At 45.1% G+C, this 15,159-nt stretch overlaps 1 protein-coding gene across 2 annotated transcripts in view; it reads left to right on the top strand.

Annotated features, from left to right (window-relative positions):
• The window catches only part of UROD (uroporphyrinogen decarboxylase), a 183,810-nt gene that overhangs the window by 73,088 nt on the left and 95,563 nt on the right, over positions 1–15,159 (top strand). For both annotated transcript variants that reach the window (XM_078671761.1, XM_078671760.1), the window contains exon 6: positions 4,786–4,947. In XM_078671761.1, the coding sequence (XP_078527887.1) occupies positions 4,786–4,947 (162 nt within the window). The remainder of the gene's footprint in view (positions 1–4,785; positions 4,948–15,159) is intronic.

Below are 15,159 nucleotides of genomic sequence, written 5' to 3'. Positions count from 1 at the left end.
CATACTCATAACCCACCCTTACTCCTTAAAATACCCCAACACCCTTAAACACTAACCCATCTTAACCCTATAAATATACCCTGTACCCCAAAACCCAAACCTATCCATACACCCTAAAAATACCCCTGTACCCCAAAACCCAAACCTAGCCCTGAACCCTCTAAATACCCCTGTACCTCAAAACCCAAACCTACCCCATAACCATAAAAATAACCCTGTACCCCAAAACCTACCCCTGAACCCTAAAATACCCCTGTACCCCAAAACCCAAACCTAGCCCTGAACCCTAAAAATACCCCTGTACCGCAAAAACCCAAACCTAGCCCTGAACCCTTAAAGTATCCCAAAACCCAAACCTACCCCATGAACCCTAAAAATACCCCTACACCCCAAAACCCAAACCTAGCCCTGAACCCTAAAAATACCCCTGTACCCCAAAACCCATACCTATCCCTAAACCCTAAAACTACCCCTGTACCCCATAACCAAAACTATATCTGAACCCTTAAAATACCCAAACACCCCAACACATATACCTTAGTACCTCAAAACAAATACACCTATACCCATACTTACCTTATCCAAACATTAAAAAAAAAAATGCTTTTACTATTCATGCATTTACAACGAATTTCGTTGTAAATGTATGCGTGGTAAAAGCATATAAAATGTAATGCCATGCGTTATAATGGCATTCGGAGTCATGGTACTTTAGTAATGAAAGTATGCGGAGTGATGGTATGCGGAAAGAAAGTTGCCGAATAATGGGTGTTTATGCTCCCCCGGTAAGTACATTGGTGGCACGGCAGCCCACATCTCCAGCAACATACTCATATTTTTTCACCACCGATTTGAAAAATGCACAGGTCTCTCTCATTAATGGCCAGCACCGACATACACTTTTAGGCACACCTCCCGCCACAAGTTCTAGAATTGCGAACTTTAGAGCTGGGGAGCTATGTTCGAATCTCGGCATCAGCTCAACATCCTGTGAATCCAGGCAAATCGCTTTGTCTCCTCGTGCCTACCACAAATGAATGTGTTCTTCTGTAATGTAAATTGTGCTCATGCCATGTTGTCGAGTTTGCGCTATATAATATTTCAAGGAAAAATAAAGTAGGGTAACTCGAGTTCACACACTATTGAACGCGCACTCTTAAGTGCATCAGCAGTGCACTGTGAATCGGAGCGTTTCACAGGCCTGTCACAGATAAGAAATGCTATCAAAACGAAATCCTACAAAACAATATACTACTGGCCGGCAGCAATTCATACCCGTACAACGTCGGGACGGGCTGCTAGTAAATAATAACCTTGAATTTGTAAAGTGGTTTCCTGGCACTGGGGACCGTCGGGAAGATTAAGCGAGCTATTGCCCAGAGTCACATGGTGCTGGGCTGACCTGGTGTCGGTGATCGAACCGCGAACCCTGTGGTCTGGAGTCAGGCACACTGACCACTGCGCCACACCTCTTCCACTTGTTAGTGGTACTATTGGTATCTACGATATTGGAACTAATAAGTAAACCTGGGCAATGAACTCCGCTAGCGGAAGTTACAGAGATTTGGTAACTACGCTTTTTTTTTTTTTTTTTTTGTCCTCATCTCTACCATGGTTGCATGCAGCCGAACTGTTGGAACAAGGGAGCAAGGACTTACAGTAATACCGCATGAAACCGGCGTGCTGCCTCAGTCATACACTGGCATGGGTTGCAACAGGATCAGGAGGAGCCAACCCAACAGCTACAGCCTATACCATGCCAAGCCCAATGCCTTGTTGTCGGGTTAACGGCTAGTTTACCATGAGCCAGTGACACCAATGCTTAAACCACTGTCGTATCTTATAGATACTTATGTGGACTAGCTAGGAGATTATACCATGGCTAGGTAATCATCGGACTTGGGGGGGGGGGGGGGGGGGGGGGGGCAAAAAAAAAAAACAAGCAGCTAATTAGACCAATCAAACAAACGCCAAAAAGCTCTCTTATCTGATTTCCCAGCCCTGGATAGGTCTAATTTCGATATTTGAGAAATTGATAGACTCCAGTCATGGAGAGTTGGAGGGGCGGCTTCTTTCCATCGCTTACAGATTTCTCTGCGTGCCACCAGCATGCAATAGAACAGGAGGTTGTTAGCTGGGCTCCGATTCTGATCCAAGATACCAAAGATAACCAGGCGAACATCGATAACCACTGAAAAGCCCAGAGAAGTTGTGAGTTTCTTGCTTATAGCGTCCCAGAATGATGAAAGTGGGGACATTCAAAAAACATGTGCGCGTCGGAGGCTGATATTAACCCCGCAGCGAGCGCAAGCCACCGGGCCACCTGGGAAAAACTTAGACAGCCTCTGTGGAGAGTAGTATGCCCTATGTAGAGGAAATAAGTGGTTTCTACGAAGCCACGCTGGTTTAACTAGGTCCCACAAAACCGTGCAAGATTTCATCCAAAGGTCATTCACATTCAGGCTTGGCAACCTAGAACCCCAAAGTTGTTCGGGGAGAATAAATTCCCCATCAATCTCTTCCAAGATTAAATTATACCATACAGCAATTTCTTTTGTAGCAGCCGGTTTATCCAACAAGAGAGATTCCAATTGGCTACCTCCGCCCGGTGGGAAATTATAGAGGCGAGGGGGTAACTACGCATTTCATTGAAAACACAGAATTCATGCAAGAATTACCACTCCGCTACACAATTGAGTTACGTACTGTACCCACTACCCTTTGGTAAATCAACTTTACCTTTTACGTGCTTAAAAAAGCATATAACCAATTCACAAAAGTGAACTTTGAAAAAGATCAGGCAATGAGAGGCGTGATGATTTTGGCGTCACCCCTTACCTAGGGTGAGGGCAAGCAGATGCCTTGAACACAAAGAGCACATTATGCTGAACGGTTTGGTGGTAGTCCCATCTTCCTAGGACCACCCCAAGCAAAGTTATGGACAAAAATACAATGCAAACCAAAGGCCCAGAAAAGCATTATGGGGCGAGATTCTAGAGTTTAGTGAATATTAAAGTATTCGCTCTCAGCTGCGCCCGAGAGCCTGCCCCTTGAGGAATGTTTTGATATTGGATACTATAATATCCTATAATATTCACTGCACCCTATAATATTGTCCCATAATGCTTTGCAGGGCCTTTGGTTGGGATTGTATTTTTTTGCCCATAACTGTGCTTGCGGTGGGCCTAGGAGGAAGGAACCACCACCAATCGTTCAGCATGATCGGCTCTTTGTGTTCAAGGCATCTGCTTGGTTCTCTCCCTAGTGTAATGAGGACATCAGAATCTTCACCTCTCTCACTGCTTGCTATATTTTCATTTTCGTGAGATGATTATATGCATTTTAGCACGTAACAATAGTTATTTGCCGTTTTACCAAGGGTATCTGAGGTTTCTGTTTTATTAACTGTGGTGAGTTGTGGAGCACATTTCACTGAGTTTTTTTATCTAGTCTGCAGAATTCCGTGTAGTGCTTCTCCACCAACTACTCCCACCCTTACTAGTAAGGGTTCCTAAGGGCTGTAGCATGAATTGTGCCACCCCAAGGGACCACTCCTCAAGCTCATGCAAACTGCCATTTTTTGGCAACTTTATGTAGCGCGAATTCGACCTGAAGGTATTTGAGCGCTTTACATTAGCATCAGTTACATTACACAAGGACGCATTCATTTTTTGTAGGCGCGGAGAGGTTACTAGCCAGATATAACACCATTCTGATTTGCGGGTCATAAATTGTGATTACTTCGCCACTAGCAATTTGTGACTTGCAAAATGGAATGTACTAATGTGTCTCAGACAGATTTAACAATTCCTATTGGGATCGCAAATGAGCTGCCTCCTCAATATTCATGAGGCAGGTCACAATTTGCGACACATTGTGAATGGGCTACAATCACAGGGATGGTGGAAGACTTGGGACAGCAGACCGCCATGTCTGTGTTGGTTTTTAAATTAAGCAAAGGTTTATTTATTTTTCCCCAAAAGCAGCCCCTTTTCCTTAAAAGAGAGCGGGATACGTTTAAATGAAAAAAGTAAAGGATTTTTTGTGGGACCACTGCCTGCTCTTGAAAAATATTTTTGCTCCCAAACACAAAGGGGGGACTTCTTCCCGCAATTGCAGTCGCAAAACAATTGAAAACCCCACTGCCACTCGCTGTTAGGAGGGACGCCCTTGGCACGCCCCTTCCTAATATGGACTCGCAAACCCAATTTTGCCAATCTGTAATAGGTTACCAACTTGCATGATAGGGTTTGTACATCCTGCAACCCTTTGTAGCGTTCGTAAACGGCCAGATTTTCTGTTTGGAACAGCTAAAAACGTTTTACATCTACCCCTCAGTAAATTGGCCAGAATCCTATGATGAGCCGACGCCGAGACTCGAACCTGGTTCCCCAGTTCCAAGTCGGCATCTCTGATGATGATGGTGTATAGATCCAGCTAAAGCATATTTACATTACTGAAGGCGGTTACTTGGTGCCACTGTGCAACGTGGCCATAATAACGAAATAAAATGTTTCTCCCCACATTTTTTTTAATACTAATGTTTAATCCAAACCTCTAAATTAGGCTCTGCGTGTGCGCCTTTTATACTCACAGGCACATTTTTTATTAGGGAGAGTTTTCCAAGGGGGTTGAGTTGTGATGTAGATTTTCCTAACTTTTGTGAATGAAAGCCTTGATTTGTTAAGTTTTATAAAGCACAGCAAAGAAAGCATAATGTGAGCCTTCCGTCTTGTAATGAAATCTGCCTGTTGTATGTTCTAATGCTCTTCTCTTTCCCCACAGTGGACCCTGATGACATACATGATTGAAGGTGGTGGTTCAAACACCATGTCCAAAGCCAAGCGCTGGCTTTACCAGTACCCAGAGGCCAGCCACCGGCTGTTGAAGCTGCTGACAGATGTCATTGTGGAGTACCTGGTGGGGCAGGTGGCAGCCGGGGCCCAGGTCAGTAGCAGCTTGTCTGTGGGTAAAGTGACAACGGGGTTGGGGTTTAACGACAGGGAGGTGGGTGTGGGCGGAATGACAACAAATAAAAAAATAAATTAAAAATAGAGGGGATAAAACGTCCCTGCCGCTGACTCCCGCCTGCTCCGTCTGTTTCCTCGCTGCAGCGCACAGGCTCCCAGTGTTCCCTGCAGCCAATCCTGCTGCTCCTCTCATGCTTGAAGGCAACGCTGGATTGACTCTGCGAATTTGCACCCCGAGAGAGACTGAGAGCCTGTGCTTGCTGTCTTGAACCCAGCTGGATTGGAGATAACTCAGTGCGCATGTTAGTTTGGCCATCCTGGTACGGCCTGCCATACCAACATGATTCAAAAAGGGGGGTGGTGATGGACAGAGTATCTGAATTAAGCAGAACACTCCTACCCAGTCAAAAGATCAGGGCTTGATCCATCACCGTTTTTTAGCTCACTGCACCATCCCAGTTCAGAACCTGGCTACATGCAAATTAGTCTGTCCCTGGCCCAGTGCATCATGGGAACAGGGCAGACCAAACTACCAAGCCAATTCTTTACTGGAAAGGAAACAAGCTTCCGGGGACCGGTTTCTGGCATTACAGCCGTCTTCGGCCCGGCTTGCTTGAATCCTGATGGTGCAGTGAGCAAGGGACTCACATCTGAGCATACCCTTCCACACTTGTGGTGGCCAAAACGATTCAAAAAGGGGGGTGGTGATGGACAGAGTATCTGAATTAAGCAGAACACTCCTACCCAGTCAAAAGATCAGGGCTTGATCCATCACCGTTTTTTAGCTCACTGCACCATCCCAGTTCAGAACCTGGCTACATGCAAATTAGTCTGTCCCTGGCCCAGTGCATCATGGGAACAGGGCAGACCAAACTACCAAGCCAATTCTTTACTGGAAAGGAAACAAGCTTCCGGGGACCGGTTTCTGGCATTACAGCCGTCTTCGGCCCGGCTTGCTTGAATCCTGATGGTGCAGTGAGCAAGGGACTCACATCTGAGCATACCCTTCCACACTTGTGGTGGCCAAAACGATTCAAAAAGGGGGGTGGTGATGGACAGAGTATCTGAATTAAGCAGAACACTCCTACCCAGTCAAAAGATCAGGGCTTGATCCATCACCGTTTTTTAGCTCACTGCACCATCCCAGTTCAGAACCTGGCTACATGCAAATTAGTCTGTCCCTGGCCCAGTGCATCATGGGAACAGGGCAGACCAAACTACCAAGCCAATTCTTTACTGGAAAGGAAACAAGCTTCCGGGGACCGGTTTCTGGCATTACAGCCGTCTTCGGCCCGGCTTGCTTGAATCCTGATGGTGCAGTGAGCAAGGGACTCACATCTGAGCATACCCTTCCACACTTGTGGTGGCCAAAACGATTCAAAAAGGGGGGTGGTGATGGACAGAGTATCTGAATTAAGCAGAACACTCCTACCCAGTCAAAAGATCAGGGCTTGATCCATCACCGTTTTTTAGCTCACTGCACCATCCCAGTTCAGAACCTGGCTACATGCAAATTAGTCTGTCCCTGGCCCAGTGCATCATGGGAACAGGGCAGACCAAACTACCAAGCCAATTCTTTACTGGAAAGGAAACAAGCTTCCGGGGACCGGTTTCTGGCATTACAGCCGTCTTCGGCCCGGCTTGCTTGAATCCTGATGGTGCAGTGAGCAAGGGACTCACATCTGAGCATACCCTTCCACACTTGTGGTGGCCAAAACGATTCAAAAAGGGGGGTGGTGATGGACAGAGTATCTGAATTAAGCAGAACACTCCTACCCAGTCAAAAGATCAGGGCTTGATCCATCACCGTTTTTTAGCTCACTGCACCATCCCAGTTCAGAACCTGGCTACATGCAAATTAGTCTGTCCCTGGCCCAGTGCATCATGGGAACAGGGCAGACCAAACTACCAAGCCAATTCTTTACTGGAAAGGAAACAAGCTTCCGGGGACCGGTTTCTGGCATTACAGCCGTCTTCGGCCCGGCTTGCTTGAATCCTGATGGTGCAGTGAGCAAGGGACTCACATCTGAGCATACCCTTCCACACTTGTGGTGGCCAAAACGATTCAAAAATCCCCGGTAGCTTGTCTCCTTTCTGGTGAAGAATTGGCTTGGTAGTTTGGTCTGCCCTGTTCCCATGATGCACTGGGCCAGGGACAGACTAATTTGCATATAGCCAGGTTCTGAGCTGGGTTGGGGCAGTGAGCTAAATAACGGTGATGGATCAAGCCCTGATCTTTGGACTGGGTAAGAGTGGTCTGCTTAATTCAGACACTCTGTTCATCATCACCCCCTTTTCTGAATCGTTTTTGGCCACTATAGGTGTGGCAGGGTATACTCAGACATGAGTCCCTTTCTCACTGCTCCATCAGGATTCAAGCAAGCCGGGCCGAAGAGGCTGAAATGCCAGAAACCGGTCCCCGGTAGCTTGTCTCCTTTCTGGTGAAGAATTGGCTTGGTAGTTTGGTCTGCCCTGTTCCCATGATGCACTGGGCCAGGGACAGACTAATTTGCATATAGCCAGGTTCTGAGCTGGGATGGGGCAGTGAGATAAATAACGGTGATGGATCAAGCCCTGATCTTTGGACTGGGTAAGAGTGGTCTGCTTAATTCAGACACTCTGTTCATCACCACCCCCTTTTCTGAATCGTTTTTGGCCACTATAGGTGTGGCAGGGTATACTCAGACATGAGTCCCTTTCTCACTGCTCCATCAGGATTCAAGCAAGCCGGGCCGAAGAGGCTGAAATGCCAGAAACCGGTCCCCGGTAGCTTGTCTCCTTTCTGGTGAAGAATTGGCTTGGTAGTTTGGTCTGCCCTGTTCCCATGATGCACTGGGCCAGGGACAGACTAATTTGCATATAGCCAGGTTCTGAGCTGGGATGGGGCAGTGAGATAAATAACGGTGATGGATCAAGCCCTGATCTTTGGACTGGGTAAGAGTGGTCTGCTTAATTCAGACACTCTGTTCATCACCACCCCCTTTTCTGAATCGTTTTTGGCCACTATAGGTGTGGCAGGGTATACTCAGACATGAGTCCCTTTCTCACTGCTCCATCAGGATTCAAGCAAGCCGGGCCGAAGAGGCTGAAATGCCAGAAACCGGTCCCCGGTAGCTTGTCTCCTTTCTGGTGAAGAATTGGCTTGGTAGTTTGGTCTGCCCTGTTCCCATGATGCACTGGGCCAGGGACAGACTAATTTGCATATAGCCAGGTTCTGAGCTGGGATGGGGCAGTGAGATAAATAACGGTGATGGATCAAGCCCTGATCTTTGGACTGGGTAAGAGTGGTCTGCTTAATTCAGACACTCTGTTCATCACCACCCCCTTTTCTGAATCGTTTTTGGCCACTATAGGTGTGGCAGGGTATACTCAGACATGAGTCCCTTTCTCACTGCTCCATCAGGATTCAAGCAAGCTGGGCCGAAGAGGCTGAAATGCCAGAAACCGGTCCCCGGTAGCTTGTCTCCTTTCTGGTGAAGAATTGGCTTGGTAGTTTGGTCTGCCCTGTTCCCATGATGCACTGGGCCAGGGACAGACTAATTTGCATATAGCCAGGTTCTGAGCTGGGATGGGGCAGTGAGATAAATAACGGTGATGGATCAAGCCCTGATCTTTGGACTGGGTAAGAGTGGTCTGCTTAATTCAGACACTCTGTTCATCACCACCCCCTTTTCTGAATTGCCATACCAACATGGGCACCACTCCTTTTCGTGACTGCATTGCCCCGCGATAGCCCTACCCCCAAGACTCGCCACCTCTTAAAACCTGAAAAATAAAACAATAATAGGCCTGTTTTATTATCGTTTTATTTTACAAGTTTTGAGGCTGATGGGGGTGGAGTGGCAATGCTCCTCCGCTATAACGAGGAGTCGCCACTGGCCCAGGTAGGTGCAGGTCTGAATGTTTCTGTGCAGAGGAGAACAGAGCCACATGAGAATTCAGGCTTCATACTGCACCATAGCAAGGATTAGCATCTAGGAAGTCTACTCCTCAAAAAGCTACCCCAACATTCTGCCTCCGGCAGCAGAAACAATCTGCAAGGGTGCTTCGCCAGCCTCGCCCTCCAACTGCAATTCTGTAAAAAAGTAAACTTTGCAAAATGTTTGGTAAAGAAGTGCGGTAGTGTGAAGCAGTGTTGTGTGAAGGAATTGGTTGATGCCAATCAGGACTCTGCAAGAAAGGTGCGTCATTATAATGTTTATGAATTTTTTTATTTTATTTCAGGATACATTTTATTGAGGTTTTACATGGAAATAGTACAAATACAGTAAAGAATAAGTGAGCTCTCGTGGGGGCAACAAATGTGGAATTAGGTTGATACTATAGTATGTGGTGTGAAGAAGCAGCTAGAGATGTGCATGATGTGTAGATTTGTATTCAGTAAGAATATGAGTGTGGTATTTTGAAGCAATGCATCTGGAGTAATCCAAGAGGCTGACCGGGAGGTGGCTACACGAAGGAAGTTACCCCTGTTAATTGTATGGATTATGTTAGTAAAAAGAGAAGGAAAAGAAAGGTGGAAGGATAGATAGAGGATAGGCCAGACGAGGGGAAGAAAAGGAGTGAGAGGAGTAGGGAGGGATGTTAGGGAATATATTTGGGGGTGAGGATGGCATGATCTAGGGGCGTATATCGTGGATATAGGAGTCTAGCTTGGACCAGATTTTTTCTTTGAATTAGTTTTAAGGAACGCGTTCAAACAGCTGTCCGCTCCTCTTGTGAATTGCACCTAGTATGAGGGCTTAGTTTGGAGAGGTCCTTCCATTGTGAGTGAGTATTTCATACGAGGATTTCCCAAAGAAGTCGGTTTTCCCTTTTTAGCTCGTATTGCATATCAGAGGAAAGGATACTTGGGGAGAAAGAGGCTGAAGTTGGTGGCCAGGTTAGATTTAGAAATTGAGATATGGTTTTGCTTGTTTCAACCCAGAATTTATTTAGAGTATTTGCAATCTAGAAGCATGTGTGCAAGGTCACCTTGTCCCTTCTTGTAGCTCCAGCATGTGTCCCTATCCCAGAGGTCTAGTCTAAATAGTTTAGCCGGAGCCAGTGAGTCATACGGATCCTCCAATATCTGCTTTGAGCTAGAGCCGGTGTGATTTTGTTGGCGGTAAGGTTCGTCTAGGTCACCTATGTATAGTATGCCCATACGCACCTAGTTTTCACAGAATAGTCTTCCATTTATTTTGAGGCGCTCATTGTGCCATAGCGAGGACAGAGTGGAGTATTGCATTTTATTTGGAAGTTTGCCAATTTTACAGAGGGCTCGTGATGTGCATGCGAGTATATCCCTAGTGCGTTCCGCTCTTATTTTCTAAGACGTGATGAGGGAGATGAGTGCCGAGGGATCTGCTAGCACCTTCTCTATTTCAAGCAGCGGGGCAGTTCTTTGAAGGCTATACTTGAGACTGCCCTGATTAGCTAGAAATGCATGTTGGTATATCCTGTAGTCTGGGAAGATTAGGCCACTTGTAAGTAATTTTTATTATACATGATTAATTAAAACCGTTGCATACATTAAATAATCTTTAAAATCAATATCCACTATTGTAAACATTTGACCAGTTTTAAAAATAATTCACTGTTACAATAAAAATTAACCAGCTTTAAAATGATCCACGCTGTATCTTACATTAATCTATACAAAATGTAATTAATGTTCTAGTCAGGATAAAAGTCTGTCTCATAAAGGTTATATTATTGAGCAATTTGCCCTCAGATTCCGTTGTCGAGAGTTTTTATGCAGTATGTTAATGTCTTTCTCCATGGAGTTCCCTTACCACTCTGGTTATTCGAGGCAACAAAAACAGCTTCAAGGTGTGACTGCTGGTCCTAATGCTATGCTTAAGTTATTACGGTTCGCTTTCCTCGGCGGACTAGATTAGTCCCGAGGACCATCATGTAGGACTAGGACGAGGCCAGTTAAGATATGTTTTTCAGTCTTTGTTCAGTGAGATCAAAGAATTTTGTAAGGCGCCAATTCAGCTGTGTTAAGGTTGAATTGAAGCACAGGATTACTGCCTCCCTGCAGGACCTGATGCCATGCTGGTTGAAGAATGGCTTTAATAAAGTTTTCCTTCTATCTTTTAATTTGTCGCAGATACAAATGATGTGAATGAGGTTCTCGACTCCATGAACACATAGCTGATCTCCTCCTCTACTTTCCCAAGGGGGTAAACTTGGATTAATTGAACCAACTCCCAGGCGAAGCTTCACATTTTTTTTCTTTAGTGGTTATCTTTATTCCTGCATTTAGGTAGGGTTGAGGTTTACCAGCTTCGTAATTATTGAGCACAACCCAGCCATGAGCTCGTTTTGACAGTGCTCCTTGTCCTCTACAGTAGATTTAAGGCTTGTTGACTTTGTGACTAGTTTTTTTAACACACAATGAGCCGTTGAGATATTCCAAAGGTCTGTTAGACCCAGCGCTTGGATGGAATCCAAGAGGTATTTGTTAGCTGGTGATTTCCCTGTGCGTGTTAGTTCTACCCAAAGGTGGTTGTTTAGGGAACCCTTTTCCACAGCTCTGATTTTATGCCAGCATTTTGCATAGGCTTCCATTCTCTCTGTCGCTTGATTTTGTAGCCCGAATTCCAGCCGTATTTGGTCTGGGGAAATGTATTTAGGGAGCTGAAACATTGCTCTGTAAGAGGTTGGTATTAAGCTGTTTAAAGTTGCAGCTTCTCTTCCTCTCATTGGCTCGCTACCGTAGGTGATCGTGGGCTTCAATTTGGCTTGCAGGACTTTTTAAGAAAGGTTCTAATGACCGGTCCGATAGCATCTTTTTCAAGGGTTTAAGTGCCAGATAGGTCATAGCACCCTTCCTTCGCAAGGATTCCCGTTGCTGCTTGAAGGAGTTGTTTTGATCTAAGAGTATCCCCAATTACTTATAGCTTGTTACTTGGTGTAGGCGTTTCCCGTCAAGATACCAGCTTGGACTTGTCTTCCTATGGTAGTTTACTGTCATAGTTTTGGGTTTAGTAAGATTTATTTTTAAGGCGTTCCGTTGAGAAAAGTTGCTAGTTACGTCCAGGAGATGTTGAAGACCAATTGGGGTCCGACTGATCAGGACTAGATCGTCAGCGTATAACAAATTTGTCCGTGTCATGCCTCCTAACTTTGGGGCATGAGATGAGCAACTGTCCAATTCACCCGGTAAGTCTGCTAGAAAGAGGTTAAACAGCAGTGGGGCTAGGACGCACCCTTGTTATAGACCCTTAGTTGCGGTCATTATGCTAGAAATGTGCATCCCGCCTCCTAGTTTTATTCTGACGTGTTGGCGTATAAGTGCCTAAGTTGGTCTAAAAGAAAAGTTGGTATCCCCCAGCTGGCCAACTTGTGCCAGAGCTTAGTGCGGTCAACGTGATCGAACGCTGCTGTGTAATCAATGAAGCAGAGATACAGTGGGTGCTTGCCCTCTTTTGCAGGGTCCATTAGCATGGTCAAGGCCATGATGTTAGTTGTCTTTCCTTGGCGGAATCCTGTTTGTGTTGTGGGGATAATTTCGTTCTATAAGGCCCAGTTGGATATTTCTTCCAAGATGATCCCTGCGTAATATTTAGCCCTGGTGCCTATAAGGGCTATCAGCCGGTAGTTGTTTGGAATAGATCTCTCACCTTGTTTATATATAGGGCTGATAATTGAGCCTCTCCATGATTCTGGAAGTATAGGAGTTCTTAACCCCTTCGACGCTCATGACGAGCTGGGCTCGTCATGAGGTAGCCTCCTCGCACGCTCATGACGAGCCCAGCTCGTCATGAATAATGGGTTTTTGAAAATCCCAGCGCAGGAAGGGAAAATGTGCCGCGAGGATGTGGTTAAAGCATGTCTGAAAACTGGTACCAGTGCGTTGCTCCAGAACTCAGGATCCTGCTTGAACAGCATTGGTGGAATGCCATTGGGGCCGGGAGCTCCAGCCCGTCTGCCTTTAGCTATTTGCTTCTTTATGGCTAGAGCTGCAGGGTTGTTATGCTCTTCTGCTAGAATAGGTGAGCTATTTTGGTTTGATAAATCTTTCTCCCACTGCATCGGCCAAAAACACCTAATGTTCTCTGTGCTGGGACAATGTAGAGTAGTTGCTTCTTTTTTTGGACTGATTATGCTAACGTTACCCTGGTGAGTGAGAGTATTATCTAATTGTTTAATCTGGTCATTGAAGTGATTAAATAGATATTCATTCCAAACGTTAGTCGATTCCAGGATGATTAGGCCTCTGTAATCTATTCACTGATTGCCAGAATTTGGCGCTGTTTTTCTGTTTTGCGTCATGGAGAAGTTTCGCCCATGTTATATTGTTCTTTTGATTGCCCATCTCCTCTTGTTTAATGACTTCTTACCTTCACGGAAGGAGCTTTGTAGTCTCGAATTGTTTGGAAATTTGCAGAGCTGTCTTAGTGTGCAATTTATAAGTTGCTTCAGTTTTGTACATACTGCACTTTTTGCCATTTTACTAGAAATATGTGAAGCATTCCCCCGTTTCAAACCTTGCCTGTTTAAAAATGTTTCTCCAAGTGACTTGACAAAGTTTTCCCATGTTCCAAAGGCTGAGCAGGCAGTTCTCCCCCTTGTTTGTACAAATCTTTGGCAATATTTGTTATTTCCTCTAAATTCGAGGAATTACACCTTATTCTTTTAAGATTGCTGGTTTCATTTTGCACAATTGTTTTGCTGACAAGCAATGTCTGACTTGAGCTTGCTTTAAGACTTAATTCATGTGGCATGTGGTCGCTAAGATCGTTATTGCCAATCTCAAAAGTTTACATGTAGTTAAATAGTGTCAGAGTTGTGAAGGTATAGTCCAAATAGGACGATGCTGTGGCTGAATGATACGTGGCAGCTGGTGGATTGTCGTTCTTAAAGCGGCCATTTACAGCTCTCATATTCAAGTGCTCCAGCTCGTGAAGCAGATATCTCGCACTTCGAACTGGCTTGGTGGCTGTGAATTGGGCTTGCGTCGAAATTCCCCATGCATCAGATCAGATAGATCCTGAATTTGGTCGTCGTCTTGAGTGTTTCCTAAGAGATGCATGTTGAAGTCTCCAGCAAGGATACTATAATCTGTTGCTTTCTCTTCCATCAGTCTTGTTATTTCCATTGACAACTCCTTTGCTGCTTTTAGCTTTTGTTTTGGATGTACATAGATGTCTATTATTATTATTACTTCCAGTGGGTTCTTGTTATTTTTAAGCGTTACTTTTATTGCCTGAATGCAACCTGGAGATGATAATTGAATGTTCATTAGATCAGTCTTACCTACTTCTGTTATAGAGGTTAAGAGCAATAAGCCACCCGAGCGGCAGCCAAAAACAGATCCGTATGTTGCCAGAAATGGAAGAGAGATGTAACCCTGCAGTTCAAAGGACTGGTCTTCCCAAGTCTCCTGGAGCAGGATTATATCAAAGGATTTCAGGTAGTTTAGAAATTCTTGGTCGCTTGTTTTTGAAGCTAAGCCATTAATATTCTCGACACATATTTTGAGACCGTCTTGCTCAGTTTCGGGTAGTTGTTTCACAGCCAACTCTTGTCAATTAGTGCTTACTGATGTAATTACACGATGTATACCCGACCAATTGTTGTTTGCTGGGGATTGTGTTCGTGTGCGTTGGGTCTCAGTTGGTAATACAGCAATTGATAAATTTGCCTCAATGTTTGTGCCTGGAGTTCTGCTCCTTGCTCCTTTCAAGACTGAGCGCGTCGTCGAACTTGTGCTTTTTATATCGTTGTTTAGGAAAGGAGTTGGATATAATGGTTTTGGGACTGGTTTCATGATTATCCCCCAATTTTGAAGGCGGTCACATTCCTGTAAGATTCTGCCTGCAACCTCAGAATGTATACATCTAGTTCTGGTAGCTTCTGGGTTTTGGCTATTATTGTTTCACAAGAATTCAATTGACAAGTCAGACGATGTGATATCAGTTAAATTTGGGATAGAGTGTAATAGCCGTAGCACATTTTGTCGATTTAGTATGTCCATTCGGCCTCTCGATTCATATTGAGGAAGTAGTATAATAGTATCAAACTCTACCACTTTTGGCAGTATCGGGTTGTGAGGAGATGTTTTATCACAATTAGTTACTATGCTTGCAGAACATCCCTGATTTGGGGTGTAGGTGCCTATATTGCTGATAACTGCACCGGTAGAGGGGCCTAATGGAGAGTCGTTGGCCGTTTTTTTGTTTCCCAGCTAGTATTA

Source organism: Lissotriton helveticus, chromosome 1_2 (assembly GCF_964261635.1).
Source record: "Lissotriton helveticus chromosome 1_2, aLisHel1.1, whole genome shotgun sequence".
NCBI classification, from domain to species: domain Eukaryota; kingdom Metazoa; phylum Chordata; class Amphibia; order Caudata; family Salamandridae; genus Lissotriton; species Lissotriton helveticus.
This window is presented reverse-complemented; position numbering and strand designations above follow the sequence as displayed.